Source organism: Lactuca serriola, chromosome 5, assembly GCF_051521515.1.
Source record: "Lactuca serriola cultivar US96UC23 chromosome 5, Lser_US96UC23_V15, whole genome shotgun sequence".
Classification (NCBI taxonomy): domain Eukaryota; kingdom Viridiplantae; phylum Streptophyta; class Magnoliopsida; order Asterales; family Asteraceae; genus Lactuca; species Lactuca serriola.
In genome coordinates, this window is record NC_136412.1 from 32,152,545 (window position 1) to 32,169,718 (window position 17,174).

Sequence of the window (17,174 nt, forward strand, 5' to 3'; positions counted from 1 at the left end):
CCGAATCTGCTCAACCAATCCATGCCCACGATAACACAGACGTCCCCCATCGCAATCGGGACCAAATCAATAGGAAACACAATGCCGAAGATCTCGAGTACACATCCTCTAATCACCTTAGTGGCATACACTACTCTCTCGTAAGCTATGGAAACTCTCAGAGGTCGACTCAACGCCTCTCGACTAATACTGATGTGCTGACTAAAGGCTAAAGATACAAAAGACCGACTCGCACCCGAGTCAAATAACACCAAAGCAGGCACAGAACATACAAGTACTGTACCTACGCATATCATAATATAAGCATATCATCATAAACTCAAAAAAAAAAAAAGAATACATACCAGCTACAACATCAGGCGCAGCGCGGACCTCCTCCGCGGTCAACTGGAAGGCTCTCCCTCGTGCCATCGGTGTCACGGCCTTCACCGGCCGGCTCTCTTTAGCTCTGATAGCAATAGGGGTAGATCCCTGAGATGCTCCCTGCACCGACCCTCGCAACTGCGGACACTCTGCCTTCTGGTGTCCGGTCTGGTTGCAGTGGAAACAGACTGCAAACCCCTTGGGGCAATCCTTGGCCATATGCCCCTCCTTGCCACATTTGTAGCAAGACCCTGCTCTGCACACCCCATCATGACTCTTGCCGCACTTGCCACAAGTGCGACCCTTCTAATTCCCTGTCCTCGAATCGACGGGCTTGGCCCGCTTGGCTGCCGGCTGAGATTGTGCCGGTCGCCTGTCCCTCCCCTGAGACTCCGCCTCCTCCCTAGCCTAAGTCTCCAGCTCTATCTCTCTCTTCCGAGCATTTGCCTGAAGCTCGACAAATGTCTGGTACGTCGAGTTCGCCACGAACTCTCGTATATCCCTCCTCAACACACTCAGATATCGGCTCATACGTGCCTGCTCGGAGGACACATGCTCTGGGTAGAACATCGCCCTCTCATGGAACATCCGAGTAATCACTATAACAGACTCGGTACCCTGCTTGAGGGTCAGGAACTCCTGTGCCAACTGCTCTCTCTCCACCTGGGGAACGTACTCATCTCGGAACATAGCAGTGAACCTCTCCCAGGTCACTGCAGTAAGCTCAGCAGGCGTATAGTGTGCCGTCACAAACTTCCACCAGTCCTTCGCTCCCAATCGAAGTTGGTTCAACGCGAACTGGACTCTCAAATGCTCTGGAGATGAGCAAGTAAAGAAACACCCCTCTATGTATGATATCCACCTCATCGCTGTAATCGTATCCTGGGTCCCATCAAACTCCGGTGGTTTTGTGTTGCTGAACTCTCGGAACAACAGCGCATCACCACCCTACGACCTAGTCGCAGCTATAGCTGCAGTGGCTGCAGCAACCACAGCCTCAGAAAGAGCAACGTATCTCTCGTTAAATGTCTCTATCAGTGTGGTCTTGATAGACCCGAACATCTCTGGTATCTCTGCCCTGATGGCCGCAACCACCTCCTCATGGATGATCCTACGGATCTCAGCATCAGTCGTACCGATGCTCTCTGGTGTGTGGCATGTACCAAACATGATCTCCCTCTGAAATACAACATAAGAATATTAAGGACTCGCTCGAGTATACCCACACTCGATAACTCCACCCTACTTGTTCCTTAGTACTCTAAGGATTCTTACTTGGACCGCGCACTGACCCGGTGTCTTCAGTAGTATGGGCCCAATACTACCGTCCACACTGCATCATCATTCATCCCAAGTCCTCCTCCCAGAGTCCCAAATCCCAAGTACCCTACTCTCTTTCATCATATGCTACTCGCTAGCAGATCTCTCATAAGCTCCTCACTGCTATCTAAACATTCTCAAACATCTCTAGCCGCAAAACTCCTAGACTAAGGCATCATATATCAGGCCACTCTAGTCCTAATAAGAATACCTAGTCTACTCTAGCATGCATTAACATAACTCAACATATATCATATCATAATATATCTCATAACACTTATTACAGGGGTATTTTGGGAAATCACCGTTTGGGCGCTGGCTGATCGTACACACAGCTCTGCTCTGTTTGTCTCAAAACTCTTTTTTACTCTTTTTAAAATTGTTTTGTTATCAAAAATTTTCTCAAATCCTCAGTTTGAGTTCAGATACGCCCGTAGATGCATCTGAATCCCTCAAACCAAGGCTCGGATACCAACTTGTAACGCCGTAAAAATTCAAACAATTTTCACTTTTTAAAACCATATAAATTCATTCATAATCACTTTCAAGAAAACAATGCATCAACATTATCTCATTACAAATCCCAAGATCATAACATATCAATAAAACTCCGCGCGTGTGTGTACTAATCATGCTGACGCCTTCCCGCGATCCTCACTAGTACCTTAAACACATAACACAAAACACTTTAAGCACGAAGCTTAGTGAGTTCCCCACAATACCAAATATAACACATATTAGCCACTCGAGGCTATAACTCTTGTGGGCCCTTGGGCCCTAACTCTGTGGACCCTCTGGTCCTAGCTCTGTGGACCTTCCGGTCCTAACTCTGATATACACACAACATAAATCACATAGAAATAATGTAGTGCAACACATCACATAGATAGCATACAAGATACTCTATCACATAACTCTGGTTACCTACTCAAGGTAAAGTATAGTGAGAAGACTCACATCGGATGTCTCGGTAATATCTCACTCGCGTAACACTGATCTAGCCTCTGCCTGAACAGATAAACGATCATCCCAATTAATAATGGCTCTCCAGGCTAGACTAAATCCTCACACGTCCTCTAAGAAGGCTAAAAGACCATTTTACCCTTCAAACAGTTTACAAGTCGAATTGTTGACCATACCCTAAAAGTCAACAAAAGTCAATGGTCAACTCCTTGACCAGACTCGCCGAGTGCACAATTGTGACTCGGCGAGTTCAGTCATGAACTCAAGTCCTCAAAATCCCCAATGACTCACCGAGTCACTTCCCCAACTCAGCGAGTTACTAACTGTGTGATTCATGGGGGAAAAATATCCTACTTGCCGAGTCTGTTCTTGGACTCGGCGAGTTCACGCCATGCCTAAACTCAAATGACGTCCTGAGGTCAGATCCGTTCCTCTAACCCATAGATCTGGCCTCCTTAAGCAAGATAAACACGTAAAGTTTGGATCTTGATGCCCATGCAAAGACCTAATGGCTCTATTTGAAGAAATGGCCTCAATATGCCACCCTAAGCTCATATCTCCCAATGACACCCATAAAGATCAAGGAGTTAAGGTCTCTGGACCTCTTTGGATCCAGATCCAAAGTCTCAACACAAGAAGGGACCAATTGCTCCACAATCCATACTCTAAAGGGGCTAGAAATCCTAACTCTCAAAGATTAACACCAAACTGAAGAAGGATCGAAATATATACCCCAGTATGAAGTCCCTAGACTCTGAAATCCACAGAATAGCAACCTCTTTATTTCCCTCTTGCCTTGGCCACCTTCTTCTTGCAAAAACACCCATACAAGGATCAAAAATGGCCTCTTCTTCTTCACAAACGCTCGAGATCTCTTAGGGTTTCACTCAGGGGTCTGGTAGCCGCAAATGGTGGCTATAAGCCCCTTTAAATAGGTCCCAAGCCTCGGGAATTAGGGGTTCATTAAACAGCATGGACTCGCCGAGTCCGCCATTAAATCAGTCCGACCATCCGCGATCCTACTCGGCGAGTCTGAGCGCCTACTTGCCGAGCCCCTCTCCAACAACTCAATATAAATGCATAAAATAAGATACCTGGGAATCCGGATGTTACATTTGATTTGAATCAGAGTTCGGTTGTGGCTTGGTAAGCACACTTTGTTGTTTGGTTCAAGGTTATACTGGCAGTTGTAGTTAATTATTTATCAAATTGGGAGATAGTTGGATTAAGGTGTCTAAGCTCATAACTAAATTGGTATATATTTGTAATTTGAAGCAAAATCATTTTTGGGTTGCCCTCATAACTAGAAGTTGATTAGAATGACATTTGTAGAAATAGAATAACTTATTAGATTATTACATGATTAATAAACTAATTGGAAATTATGAGGAAATGATTTATTAATATATTGTATGATTAATATATTAATTGGAAATATATAGTTGATTTGTTAATTTATTATGTGATTAATAAATTAATATGAGATCAATTGTAAAGTAATCGATTTGTAAATTTATATGATTAATAAATTAATATGACATCAATTAGAATTGATTAATTATTAATCAAAATTAATCAGGAATTAATTTCGGATTAAATGAAATTAATTAAAGGTGCAAGGGGTGAATTGTAATTGTTTAATAGTTGAACAAAAGAGACAATTCTAGAACCATCCAAGGTTGGGCGGTTTTGGGAGCTCTTCTAGGGTTTCCAAAAGCCTCATGGACGCTAATAAGGAAAGGATTTGAATTTGAATTAAATCCATTATTTGGTTTTTCAAATCTTGTTTTGTCTGTAAGTTACCTAAACTATAAATAGGGCCCCTTGGGACCTTAAATTCGTGGTTACTCTTTCCAAGGAGTATATGAACGAAAAATATACCTCTTTCCTCTCTTCTCAATGGTCTTCTAGTTATAAGGTTTGGGTGTGAGCGATTAGAAACATCATCCTTTTGGTGCTAGCTTTCCAAGCTCTTAAAAGGAATTATTCAAGAACTTGTTAGCTATAAAAAGTTTAAGGTATGTATCTCTAGTTTCTAATTTTCGAAATTTCTAGGGTGCATATTAGTTTTGTTATTTAAAGTATGTTTCCTTAATGTGAAAGGCATAGGTCATTTTAGGTTGCATGTGTCATTCTTAATTGTTAAATGATTTTCCACATCGAGCATTTTGTTGTAACCTAATAAACTCATCAAAAATAATATAAATAGTGATCACAGTCCTCAAGGCACCTCCCATTCACCCATCCAACGACAACTATGGTCGGTGGTCACAGGTAGAGCGTCGGAAACAATCCCGATAAAATTAAAAATATGGGAGATTGTTGTGGGATTTTACCATCAATGGCAGTTGATGATTATTTGGGGCATACAATCGCAAACCAGGGGAGGTTGGGTTAAAACAAAACCAAATTTTGTTGGGTGGCTTCGTTTATAGCGGCAATTGAGTGGTGAAAGTGGGTATAGAAGGAGATAGAAAGAAATGATGGGGTGGCGGGGGATCTTGGGTGAAGAAGAATTCTTATATTGAGGGGTTAAATGGTTGCAGCGATGGTTAAGTTTGACGGGTGGCAGCGATGGTATGATAGAAGGAAGGCTCCGAAGAAGGTGGTCGTCGGAGAAGGCGACCCCAGGGTGATTTAATTAAAGATGGGGCTACGAGAAGTTATCTATGAGATATAGTGATAAATGATGGTTGTTGAAAGAATTAGGAGTGTAGGACTCTGGGTTTAAGGTATGGGACCTACAAATATATTTTTTTTAAACCTTTTTCTATTAAGATAACATCAATAAGAATTTAAATCATTTATAGAAAAATAGAAAAACAAATAAAAAATAACCAAAATGGTATATCAACCATTTTATATATGGTAGAGACTAAACGCACAATAAAAATAAACAATAGGAATGGCCCGAACTAAAAAAAAAAAAAAAAAAAAGGAACCTAACGGGCAAATTACCCAAATGACAATTATTGTAAATTACTCTTGCTTTTATTTTGTTTATGGGTTAAAAATTAACTTGTAGAAATCTAATTTATTTGGGGTTGGAGTTATTGAGCATGAAGTCGAAGTTATGGATGTGGGTACGCGTTGTTCAGCTGCATATCTTTCTTTTTCGTACCGCATTTTCCAGTAGGCGCAAATGTGAGAGGAATCGATAATTGGACTATAGTTGTTTAGAGATTCAAAAAAACGTCTTGTGAACTAGAAAGTTAAATTGTTTCCGGCTGGTGGTCGTTTGACTTTGATAAGGTTGTTCTTGGCAGCCTTGGTATCTACTATACGTTTATATTCAAAGTTCCTAAAGAAGTGTGTAAATTGATAGAGCTTTGAGATCTTGTTTTATTTGGAGTGGTGAGGAAAGTGAACGGAAGATTTCTTGGGTTAAGTCTGAGATTGTGTTAAGCTCTAGAGTCAAAGGTGGCCTCGTGATTGATAGCATAAAGGCATTTAATTTGGTGTTGTTTTATAAATGGTAGTGGAGGTTTCATACGAATGCTAACTTTTTTGGGTCAAATTCATTAAATGATGGGTTGGGGATGTGGGGTAGGTTGAGTCTAAACCGAGAGGAAGTGGTGTACGAGTGTCGATGATTAAGTTGTTGGACAAGATGCATGATAATTTGGTTCCTCGCCATTCCTTTTTGCGAAAATTTATTGGGGATGGGACTAAAATAATTACAAGTATCCATATAATATGGTTTCTTGTAATTATTTTTTTCTCTAACTTCTTGCTCTTTAGTTTTTATAGTATTTTTTGTTGTTCAATAAAAAAAATGATACTATAGATATTTTGATTAGAAATATGCATGCCGGGTAATGTTGCTGCAATATTATTGATTGAATTAAAGGTATCGTGTTCATCCCAATAGCCTATTAGGCCCAGTTAGCTCTTGAGACAGATGGCCCAGTATTATTTTGCACATTGCACAAACTAGTGGTGCACAAAAAAACCGGTTCACGATCCGAACCGGGTTCACCTCTGAACCGGTCTAAGCTAGAACCGATCTGAAGCCGAACCGAACCGGCGGTTTGAACCAATTCGTATTTCCGAATGATGGGGCCGGTTTCGAACCGGTTTACAATGAACCGGACTTCCGAACCGGTTTTGGACCGATTATGAACCAGTTTTTGAACCAATTATGAACCGGTTTTTGGACCGGTTATGAACCGGTTTTTCGAGATGTTTGAAGATGTTTTTTTTAATGTTTGAAGATGTTTTATATACTTTCAATATAAATATCCAAAAAAAAAAATACCCACGAAATTTACTCCGAAATGAGTCTAAATTCAATAGATATGCACAAACCAAATTTGATACACATTACATACATGGGTTTTTTATTTTTTTTAATATGTCAACTATTAAAGAATTCTAACCAATTGGCCACACATATATAACCTATAATATACCAAAAAATAAAACAAACAATCAAAAAAAGATACAATTTCCGCCGGGTTTTTTTTTAACATGTTCGAAGAACCGGTTTTGAACCGGTTTAAGATGATCCGGTTTGAAATGACCCGGTTTGCACTAAACCGAACTGGTTGTATAGGATTGGATAAATTTGATGGTGAACCGGTTTGAAACTGAACCGGTTTAAGGGTGAACCGGTGTTGACTTTGTTGACTTGAACTGAACCGGTCCACTAAATTGAACCGGTTCGGAAAAAAAACCGGTTTGTACACCTCTAGCACAAACTCAACGACAATATAAGTAACTTTAACGTGATATTTCCATTATAAAATATAACTGAATTCTATTTTTGGCTATGTTTTAAACCTTATCACTTGCTAATTGAAGATAACATATATAGTAACTCACAGACCCATTTTTCAAATAATTGATCAAAATTATCTTCACTCATTCTGGCCATTAACCTGTTTCATACTTGACTAAGAGTTAAATTTTATTGTTTTGAATCATAAATATGAAATATAATACAAATCAGCCTTTTTATAATAATAATGTTGAAATTGTCTTGGTTGAGTTTTCAAATTTTGATTTGATTTTTGACAAAAATATGAAGTGTCAAGAAGCCCAAAAGAAAACATAAGCCCATTTTAGACCATGAAAACCTTCACGTTCACCCACAAAATATTATGCCAACCGATAACATCCATCATCCCCCTTATCTTTCCCCGACTCCTCTAAACCCTTCTTACCTACAATGTCTTGTGCGGCAAAACCCATGTCGAACCCCTTATCCATGGCTAATGGCTGCCTGGTTTCATCATCTCCGGCTATCTTCGCCGGCAAAACTCTCCAACACATCTCTTTGCCCTTGAAACCCATTAAATTCCACCTATCCGCTTCCTTTACACCCTTTTCTCTGCGAAGAAAAGCCAATTCCTCGCGTATTGTTACCTTTGTTCAAGAAGAAGACAACACCTTGGTTCTTCAAACAGATGAAAAATTGAGTTGGGGAGACGAAACTGAGGAAACGGAAGCAGCCGCCGACACCGGTGTCTCCGATTGGGAAGGGGGCGCGGTTGGAGATGCTGCCACGGAAGGGACGGAAGAGTTTTCTGAACCACCAGAAGAAGCTAAGATTTTCGTCGGTAATTTGCCGTATGATGTGGATAGCGAGCAATTGGCTCAGCTTTTTCAACAAGCTGGTGTCGTTGAGATTTCTGAGGTATTATTTATTTCTCGAGTTTTTCAAAATTTTCAATTGCTTCGACTCTAATTAGGGTTTTGTTTGTTGAATTAGGTTATATACAATAGAGAGACCGATCAGAGTAGGGGTTTCGGGTTTGTAACAATGAGCACCGTTGAAGAAGCGGAAAAGGCTGTTGAGATGCTCCATCGTTATGTAAGTTTTTACAAGTAATTTCCTTCAATTAATCGATGAAAAAGAGTTGCAATGGAGTGATGTTTGAATTGTAACAGGAAATAGGAGGAAGATACTTGACTGTAAACAAGGCAGCACCAAGAGGATCAAGGCCAGAGCGTGCAGAGAGGTCGCCGCAGATGTCCGGACCTTCATACAGAGTTTACGTTGGCAACCTTCCATGGGATGTCGATGATGTCCGCCTTGAGCAGCTGTTCAGTGAACATGGAAAGGTTGTGAATGCGAGAGTTGTGATTGACAGGGAAAGTGGTCGATCACGAGGGTTTGGGTTTGTGACTATGTCTTCTGAAAGTGAAGTCAATGACGCCATTGAAAATCTTGATGGACAGGTAAAACCCTAAATTCTTGCTTGTTTATAAATTTGGTATTACTTTTGAAGAAGAAAGATTGTAATAATTTTTTTTGTGTTGCAGAGCATGGGTGGGAGAGCAATTAGGGTAAATGTAGCGGAGGAGAGGCCAAGGCGTTTCTGATCTGGGTTTTTGGTTTGATTTGGTTTCAACTTCCAAGTGGTATTTTATGTTTCATGTAAGTTTTTGTTTAGGAGCTTATCAAGTGCGATGTGTTTTGTTATAAGTTATTGAGTAAAGTTATTGGAGGTGTACTTGAACCTGATGCCTATGCAAATTTGCTAGGCAGTTTATGGGGTATAAAAAGGTTACCTTTTTATGGCCATGATTGCTTCTTGATTCTTCTGAGTTGGAATGTTGGAATTTGGAAAATAGAAAACCATTGATATGTATGTTGAATAACTTTTGCTAACTGAACCATTTCCATTCTTGTCCCACCACTTTCAATTCCTGTGATACGTTCCCCACCAGAATCACCAATTGCTTTCCCGGCTTCAACTGATAGACAAGCGGTTGAATTACCATGAATCCAAGAAACCAATGCCATTCCATCCCCTTCAAGTAAAAAAAAAAGTTAAAAAAATATCGTAACTTAGACGTACCACCAACAATGTAATTAAGCCAAGAGATCCATTTGGAGTAAAATCTGAAGGAATTTGGAATCCGGAGGAAATAAAATCTTTAATATGCTTGTTGTTGACATGTAATGTAATATAATTCTTTGCAAAAATTTATCAAAAGAATTAGAATGTAAAAATCTATTTTTTAACAGCCACATTATATAAAGCAAACTAGTAAGAAGCTAGAGGAAAAAAATCAATTAAAGAGTCATAAAGAAGTGGGTTATGCAACCACTGGTCCAAGAGATACTATTTTTACTACTTCTGTTTGAAAGCCAATTAAAAGAATGAATGACAATATTTTTAAAAATATGAATTTTTCTCATGTTGTGCGTCACTGGAACATTACACTTCCTGTAAAACCAAATAACCTAAATTGTGGTGATAATAATTGCTTAAATCACTCTTCCTTTCAATGGCCTCGATGTAATGTTATCAACCCAACTCATAATATCGGAGACATTCTGAAACAAACAAAAAGGAAGATCAAGCCACTTAAACCGCTTTGTTATAAATTTCTTTGGCCACTTCACAAACAAAAAATATGACTGCAATCTTCAATTTGTGAAGAAAACATAGGGCATAACAAAAAAGTCAAGTCAATGCCCATGTGACCAGATTATCTTTACCTTTAGTAGGAAGTCTATCTGAGATGAATAATAAGCATAATGGGGACCTTAATAGAGACAAACTTACACCAACTCATCTCAGTCATGTCGACCTGCAAAATGATATTCTCAATATGTTTTCTAGTGCTACTAATAGTAAAACCAACACAGAACTAATATATATATATATATATATATATATATATATATATATATATATATATATATATATATATATATATATAAAGAGAGAGAGGTTCAAATGTTTTTACTATCTATTATGTGTATGTAGGATTGATTGTGGACCAATTATCTTAGTTATTTTAAGAAAGTAATTAATACATATTAAATGCTGAATATTTAATTAATACTCATTATATCTTCAATATATAATATGCATTAATTACTTTCTTAAAATAACTAAAATGATTGGTCTACAATCAATCATATATGCACATAATAGATAGTTAGAACACAATAAGCCAAATTAACCCAAGAGTTGTAAAGTCATGCCACCATTGTCTCAGATTTGACTCCAACTCCAAACCCAACCGCTATCACTCCATTTGTCAGCAACACAACAATCCTTCAAGTCTTCCAAAACATAAAGTCTCGTGAATCGTAAAGAAATGATCTCTTTACCGATTCAAATGTCATTCAAAAATCTAGTATTTATCTCATTACCGACTCGTCTTATAAAAAGAGAATGGGGCACAATGTGAAAAGCATCAAGCCAATCGTATAGCTTTCACAAGATTGGCCCACAACCCCTCCTTTTGGTTTTGGAGAGTTGACCCCCAACCCACTATAGACACCATGAATATTATGAATCACCTTAACCCAAAGTGTTTCCTCCTCGTTATAAAAAATGACACCTCCATTTAATAAACAACGCCCCATATTAAACGCTTTTAAACTTCCAATACCTAAACCACCTTTATCCTTGGAATTCAACACCAAGATCCATTTGACCAAATAAAATTTTTTATCTGAGTCACTACCTCCCCAAAGGAACCAAGAACGCAAAAGGCTCTAAAACACTATTCACAAACCCCCGACATTTTAAACATGGACATGTAGTAAATACCAAGGGTATTAATAATAGATTTAATTAACGACAATCTACCTCCTACAAAAAGAAGATTCACTTTCCAATTAGCCAACCGCTTCTCAAACTTTTGGATCACCATTTTCCAATTAACCACACGATTCATATTTTCACCAACCGATAACCAGATAAGTAAAAGGTAAACTAGTTAAATCACATCTGTTAATAACAACCATCTCTTCCACCTGTTAAAACGGAATATCGATACCATACAAATTCGATTTCTGTAAATTTAATTTAAGGCCCAACACCAAGTAAAAGCAATTAAGAATAGTAATCAGGTTAGCAATATTTTGATCAACATAAAAAAATCAGACAATGATCGTCTCTAACCACAACACCCTAAAATAAACCATGACTCACATTATCCTCTACCACCACATGCAATCCTTCCATAACAAGAATAAAGAGAAAATAAGGAAAAAGAGTCATCTTGACGAAAACGTCTCAGAGGCAAGAACTCTTTTGTAGGGCTTCCATTCACTAGGATGGAGGTTCGGGAAGATACCAAGCAAACTTTAATCCATTGTATCCATCTATGATAAAACCCCATATGAGACATAATTTGTATTAAGTACTCTCAGCTAATCGAATCATACGCCTTATCAAAATCATTAAATTTTTCTTTTTTCTTTTATACCACTGAATGATCTCGTTCATTATCAAAGGACCGTCTAGCATTTGTTTACCTTTAACAAAAGCAGATTATTCACTAAACCATCAATCACGAAAGCTAATCTATTAGCTATTTTTTTGAACGGCAAATCTAATCTACTCCTAAAACTACTACTTACATTCACTTATGTCCACGACGGGACATGAAGTCTTGAACCCTCAATTTCAAGGAGTAAGGGCAACACACAGCTGGGCTAGAAACCCTTTTATCTATTAGCTAAATGCTTAACAATAATTTTATATTGCACTCAGTTAAGCTAATCGGTCTATAATCTTTAAAGATCGAGGGACTATCTACCTTTGGAATCAAAGTAATGAAAGAAGAATTGCAGCCATTAGGGATGCGATGTGTATCAAAGAATTCTTCAACAAAGTTGCAAATATTATCCTTCATACGCTCCCAAAACCTTTTCATAAACCGGAATGAAAAACCATATAGGCCATGTGCCCTAACACTCCCACAAGACCAAATAGCAGCACAAACTTCCTCTTCAAAGAACCTCGAGCCCAACACATCCCTATGTGCCTAGGAGAGATGCAAAAGCCCAGGTCAAGGATGAAAAGAAGCCACCCCGAGAACCTTTTGTATTTTTTTTCAAGAAACCAAATGAAATGATCTCTAACGTGAACAGGTGAAGTCCTCAAGGTTAATTTGATATTTTTATAGTAGATAAGGAAAGGAAATAAGATGCTTTGGGTATATCGCAATTCTCAATGAATGATAAAATCGGTTCGTTACAGAATATAATATAAATTGACTGATTTTTTAACCAAACATTTTTGATGGAATTATCTTTTTCCTATTCTTTCGGAATCCATAAAACAAACAGACAGGCAAGCGTAAACGGTTTATTGCGCACTTGGAAAGAAAGAGTATGCATTCATAAGATCATCACTTTATGTCGAATAATCTAACACAAAAGACGTATATATAATTTAATTATATTCTGTTTAACAAAAAAAAAAAAAAAAAAAAAAAATCAAAGATTCAACCAACTAAACTGTGTTTAATAACCTAAATCTAGTAACTAATTGCAAACAGACAAACTGTTGAATTGATGATAGATATAGTTTGACTTGAGGAGACTAACTTTTGTAATTTACCTCTTAACACCGGTTTTCTTGTTAAATCAATCAAACATCACAAACTAATAACAAAAGCATTAACAATAACAATAACAATATTTGCCTAAAATCTTAGAAAATACTCCAGTTGTAGAACCCAAGAAAATCTTCTACGCGGAATTCTCATGCAAAAGTACATACTCTCGGCTGCAAAACACAAAAATAATATAAATATAAATATAAATATAAATAAATCATGCCACATGCACATCTGTGAAGCGGATAACAGCAATTAGCAACCTACCTGCTATTCCCAAACTTAATGGTGTCTTTTTCCATGAGTTCATAATATCGTTCAGCTTCAATACGATTATCCTACATTCACAACAAAACATATATATATATATATATATATATATATATATATATATATATATATATATATATATATATATATATATATTACTATTAAATTAAACATCAATACATTATCATGTCATGTCATGTGTGTGTGTGCTTACATTTATGAAAGTCCCATTCGTGCTCCCCAAGTCCATTATGTAAGGCCTACAAAAGCAAAAATTCAGATAACATATAAAATAAAGTACACATTGAAAGAAACAACATTTTTACCTTATTTTCATGGCTAGCATGCCATCAGGTTGCTCCACCTCAACTTGCCTGAGAATTAACAGAAATGGAATATTCCGTCCAAAAACAGGAATAAGAATAAACAGGAAGTTGAGATGGTGATTATACATACCGATACTGAAGGACAGCATGCTGTTTGCTGCATGATGGATGGTCTGTAGGGATGTCTGCTACCCTTCTTTCTCTCCCAAATAGATAGCAGGTTTGACGATGCACATACAAAGGCTCTGTTTTTCATTTTTATTTTTTAAATAAAAACTCACATAAAAACCAATATTTGACTTTATATAATAAAAAAGAGATATGGTCAAACCCACCCTACCATTAAGCACTTCACCACCCTTGAAAACATAAAGCCTCCATCTTATTTCTGGTTTCCTTGCATCTGGTGGCTCAGTAAACAACAGTGTCACACCTACCATAAAAAAAAATATCATATTAATTTAGTTTCTTGAAAAATCTGTTTCTATTGTCTATAAGAAAGAGAGGGAAAAGAAGTGAACAAAAGACTCAATCACCCTTGACTCGATTTGTCTCAGCTGCAAGTTTTCCAGACAACTCAAAAGAAGGCTTTTGCTGCAACAATATTAAGTCATGTATGTCCACATTAAGCCCATTAAGTAAAAAAAGGAAAGAGCAACAAAATGATGAATCACCTTTTCCTTAGTTGCAAGTGCCTCTTCAGCAGCCTTCATTTGTGCTACTGAATCATCATCATTGCCATTCCTAATCACACACATTATATAGCATTAGCATCTATAATCAGATCATGTAAAAAATATGGGCTACAAAAGTTTAAAAGTTCAGATAGGTGCTCACTGATGATCATCACCTCTTGAGTTATTTCCCTGGAAAATAAAACAAAATGGAAGTCAATAACTTCATTTACAATTTACAAATCATCCATGGAAACAAGAACAGTATAATGCTCGATTCAAATCATTATCTCAAATGTGCATAAACAGTTTTTTTTCATCAAGATCATATAGAAGAAAGTAGATGAGTTAAAAGATATGGATATCACCAGACACCTCATCACGTGCTCCTCTAGGAGGCCAATCAGATTTGTGTCTACTCCTGTGACCTTCTCCCCCATGTCTGGATTTGGAGGATCCGTTTCCATTGCCATCTGAATCCCTCTCTTTATGTGTAACCTTGTCACTTCCACTAACATGTCCTCTGCCTTTCATTTCATCAGTTTTATCAGCTTGGGCTCTTCTCAACCTTCTGGTTCGTGGTGATGGTGATCGAGATTCATGTGATGCAGGTGACCTGGTTTTACCATGTCCTCTTTCACTTGGTTTATCATCCTTATTGTTAGATCGATCTCTTCTTAACCTTTTACTCCTTGGTGATGGTGATCTTGAGTTTGCTCTTACAGGAGATGCAGGTGTCTGCTTTGAGGATCTTGTGTGGCTTGAAGGTTTCTCTCTCGATGGTGAATGAGTAGGAGGAGGATTTGGGTGGTGTCTTGAAGCCCTATCTCTACCTGGTGATCTTCCTGATCTTTCTCTCCTTGAAGGGCTCCTATGAGAAGACCTGTGATTCCTAACAGGAGATTCTGAATGATCAGAGGAATTACGCCCCATGAGGGAGGGTTGAAATTCCTGAAATTAGAGAATATATAAAGAAATCAAATAGCAGATAAACATGCTCCCCCTACATGAACTTGAACTGAAGTTCTAATCTTACATACCAGAAAACCTACTATAAGATGGAATTCTCAAGGTACAACATCAATTAATGAGAGTAGAAGCACAATGAAAGTACAAGCACAATGAAACGTCCGTAAATCAAGTGGCGTGTAATAGTTGTATAGCATGAAGAACAACAAAATTACCAAATTCAAACTTTTGAAGCATAGCCGAAAGAAATTTGAAACGAAATACATTCCAGTGTGGAAGAAAACCCTAGAAGAATGAGTGAAACATACCTGGAGACAAGACGAAACTTGTAAGGTGATGTTGATGGAGCACAAACGATAATGACTGCCTAATCTGGAACGTAGACGCAGATAATCACTAGCTTGTCAAGAGGAGTGAGCGGTGTTATGGAGAATACAGGGGTGGAGATGGCGAGAGCTCTGATTTTTTTTTTTTTGTGAAGATTGAGGAATCGGGGGAGGATGCGTACGCTGATAAGTGGGCTGGGCTGTTAGGGAAATCATATGGGTTTTCTTCGATCAATCCAGAATTCCAGATCCAGTATATTTAGGAATGGCAATCAACCCGGGTATGGTATCCCCCATTCCCGAACCTAGAACTTAAAATCGGGAGCCTAGCATGATAAAAAATAGAAAAAACATCATAAATGGTCCGTGTGTTTTTTTAAAATCTGAAGTTTAGTCATCGTGGTTTAAAAACGTCATAGTTGGTCCCTGTGTTTGGAAAACTTTTGACGATTAGTCCTTATTGCTAACTCCGTTAAGTTTTGTCCGTTAACTGAAGGGTATTTTCGTCATTTCACTACCACAGGGACCATTTATGATATTTTCTCTTATTTTATAAAAAATGAAATAATATACAAAGGGGGTCCCACCTCTCTCTCTCTCTCTCTCTCTCTCTCTCTCTCTCTCTCTCTCGTATGAACACCACCACAATCCCTAAAATACTAAACATGTTCTGAATTTTGGGTTCTTTAATCGATGTATAGGAAAGGAAGGAGTAAACTTCATGGTTACTTCTAAACTAGTTGTCGATGGTTAAGTGCTACAATAAGGAGGTGGGGTTTGAGTTAATTGGTACAAACAACGGGGAAAGGAATCGTCGTCTTCATTAGGTGGATGAAGAAACAAACGAAAAGAAGGAAAAATTAGGAATCTCCGGTGAGGCTGAGAGATCATGAGAAAGGGCAGACGTTGACCTCCGGCGACCCTTGTAGGTTCAATTTTCGTCTGATCGGAAGGGAGAAGTACGAACGAAATCAACAAATGAGGTTCTCCGATGGGGTTTAATAGATCACGAGGAGGGAATAGTTGATCCTCGAGTGCCTTCATCTTCGCCTTGGTCATCGTCTTTATCTGATGGGAATGGAAATCGAACGGAGTGGTCAAAAGAGGTGGTCCGACGACTGAAATCAGTGAAGAAGAAGAAGGGTTGTTGGATTTTCCGACGACCCTTCTCTGTCTATTCGTTTCCGGCTAACGCAAAAGGGGATGGGAGGAATTTAGCCCTCACCTGTTTGAGAAAGAACTGGACAAAATCAGAAGTCGGGTGGGGGCGTGGGACTTTGTCTCATTAGATTGAAGGAGAAGAAAATGAGATCAACGACATAAGGAGGTGGGGTTTGAGTTAATTGGTACAAACAACGGGGAAATGAATCGTCGTCTTCATTAAGTGGATGAAGAAACAAACGAAAAAAAGGAAAAATTAGGAATCTCCGGTGAGGTTGGGAGATCATGAGAAAGGGCAGACGTTGACCTCCGGCGACCCTCGTGGGTTCAATTTTCGTCTGATCGGAAGGGAGAAGTACGAACGAAATCAGCAAATGAGGTTCTCCGATGGGGTTTAATAGATCATGAGGAGGGAATAGCTGATCCTCGAGTGCCTTCATCTTCGCCTTGGTCATCGTCTTCATCTGATGGGAATGGAAATCGAA

General features: G+C 38.4%; 2 protein-coding genes across 2 annotated transcripts; one reads left to right on the forward strand and one right to left on the reverse strand.

Annotated features, from left to right (window-relative positions):
* The first annotated feature begins 7,742 nt into the window (after positions 1–7,742).
* Positions 7,743–9,175, forward strand: LOC145052293 (28 kDa ribonucleoprotein, chloroplastic-like). The gene is made up of 4 exons (XM_079000096.1): positions 7,743–8,284; positions 8,360–8,461; positions 8,539–8,829; positions 8,914–9,175. Exons 1-4 carry the CDS (start codon positions 7,817–7,819, stop codon positions 8,971–8,973), a joined length of 921 nt encoding a protein of 306 aa, XP_078856222.1. The 5' UTR covers positions 7,743–7,816; the 3' UTR covers positions 8,974–9,175.
* Positions 9,176–12,932: 3,757 nt separating this feature from the next.
* On the reverse strand, positions 12,933–15,690 carry DDL (SMAD/FHA domain-containing protein). The gene is made up of 11 exons (XM_079000097.1): positions 15,511–15,690; positions 14,609–15,184; positions 14,397–14,425; positions 14,234–14,303; positions 14,096–14,153; positions 13,900–13,992; positions 13,690–13,804; positions 13,560–13,607; positions 13,448–13,493; positions 13,231–13,301; positions 12,933–13,133 (listed from the first exon to the last, which is right to left on the reverse strand). The coding sequence occupies exons 2-11, from the start codon at positions 15,164–15,166 to the stop codon at positions 13,097–13,099; spliced, it is 1,125 nt and encodes a 374-aa protein (XP_078856223.1). The 5' UTR covers positions 15,167–15,184; positions 15,511–15,690; the 3' UTR covers positions 12,933–13,096.
* Between the last annotated feature and the right edge of the window lie 1,484 nt (positions 15,691–17,174).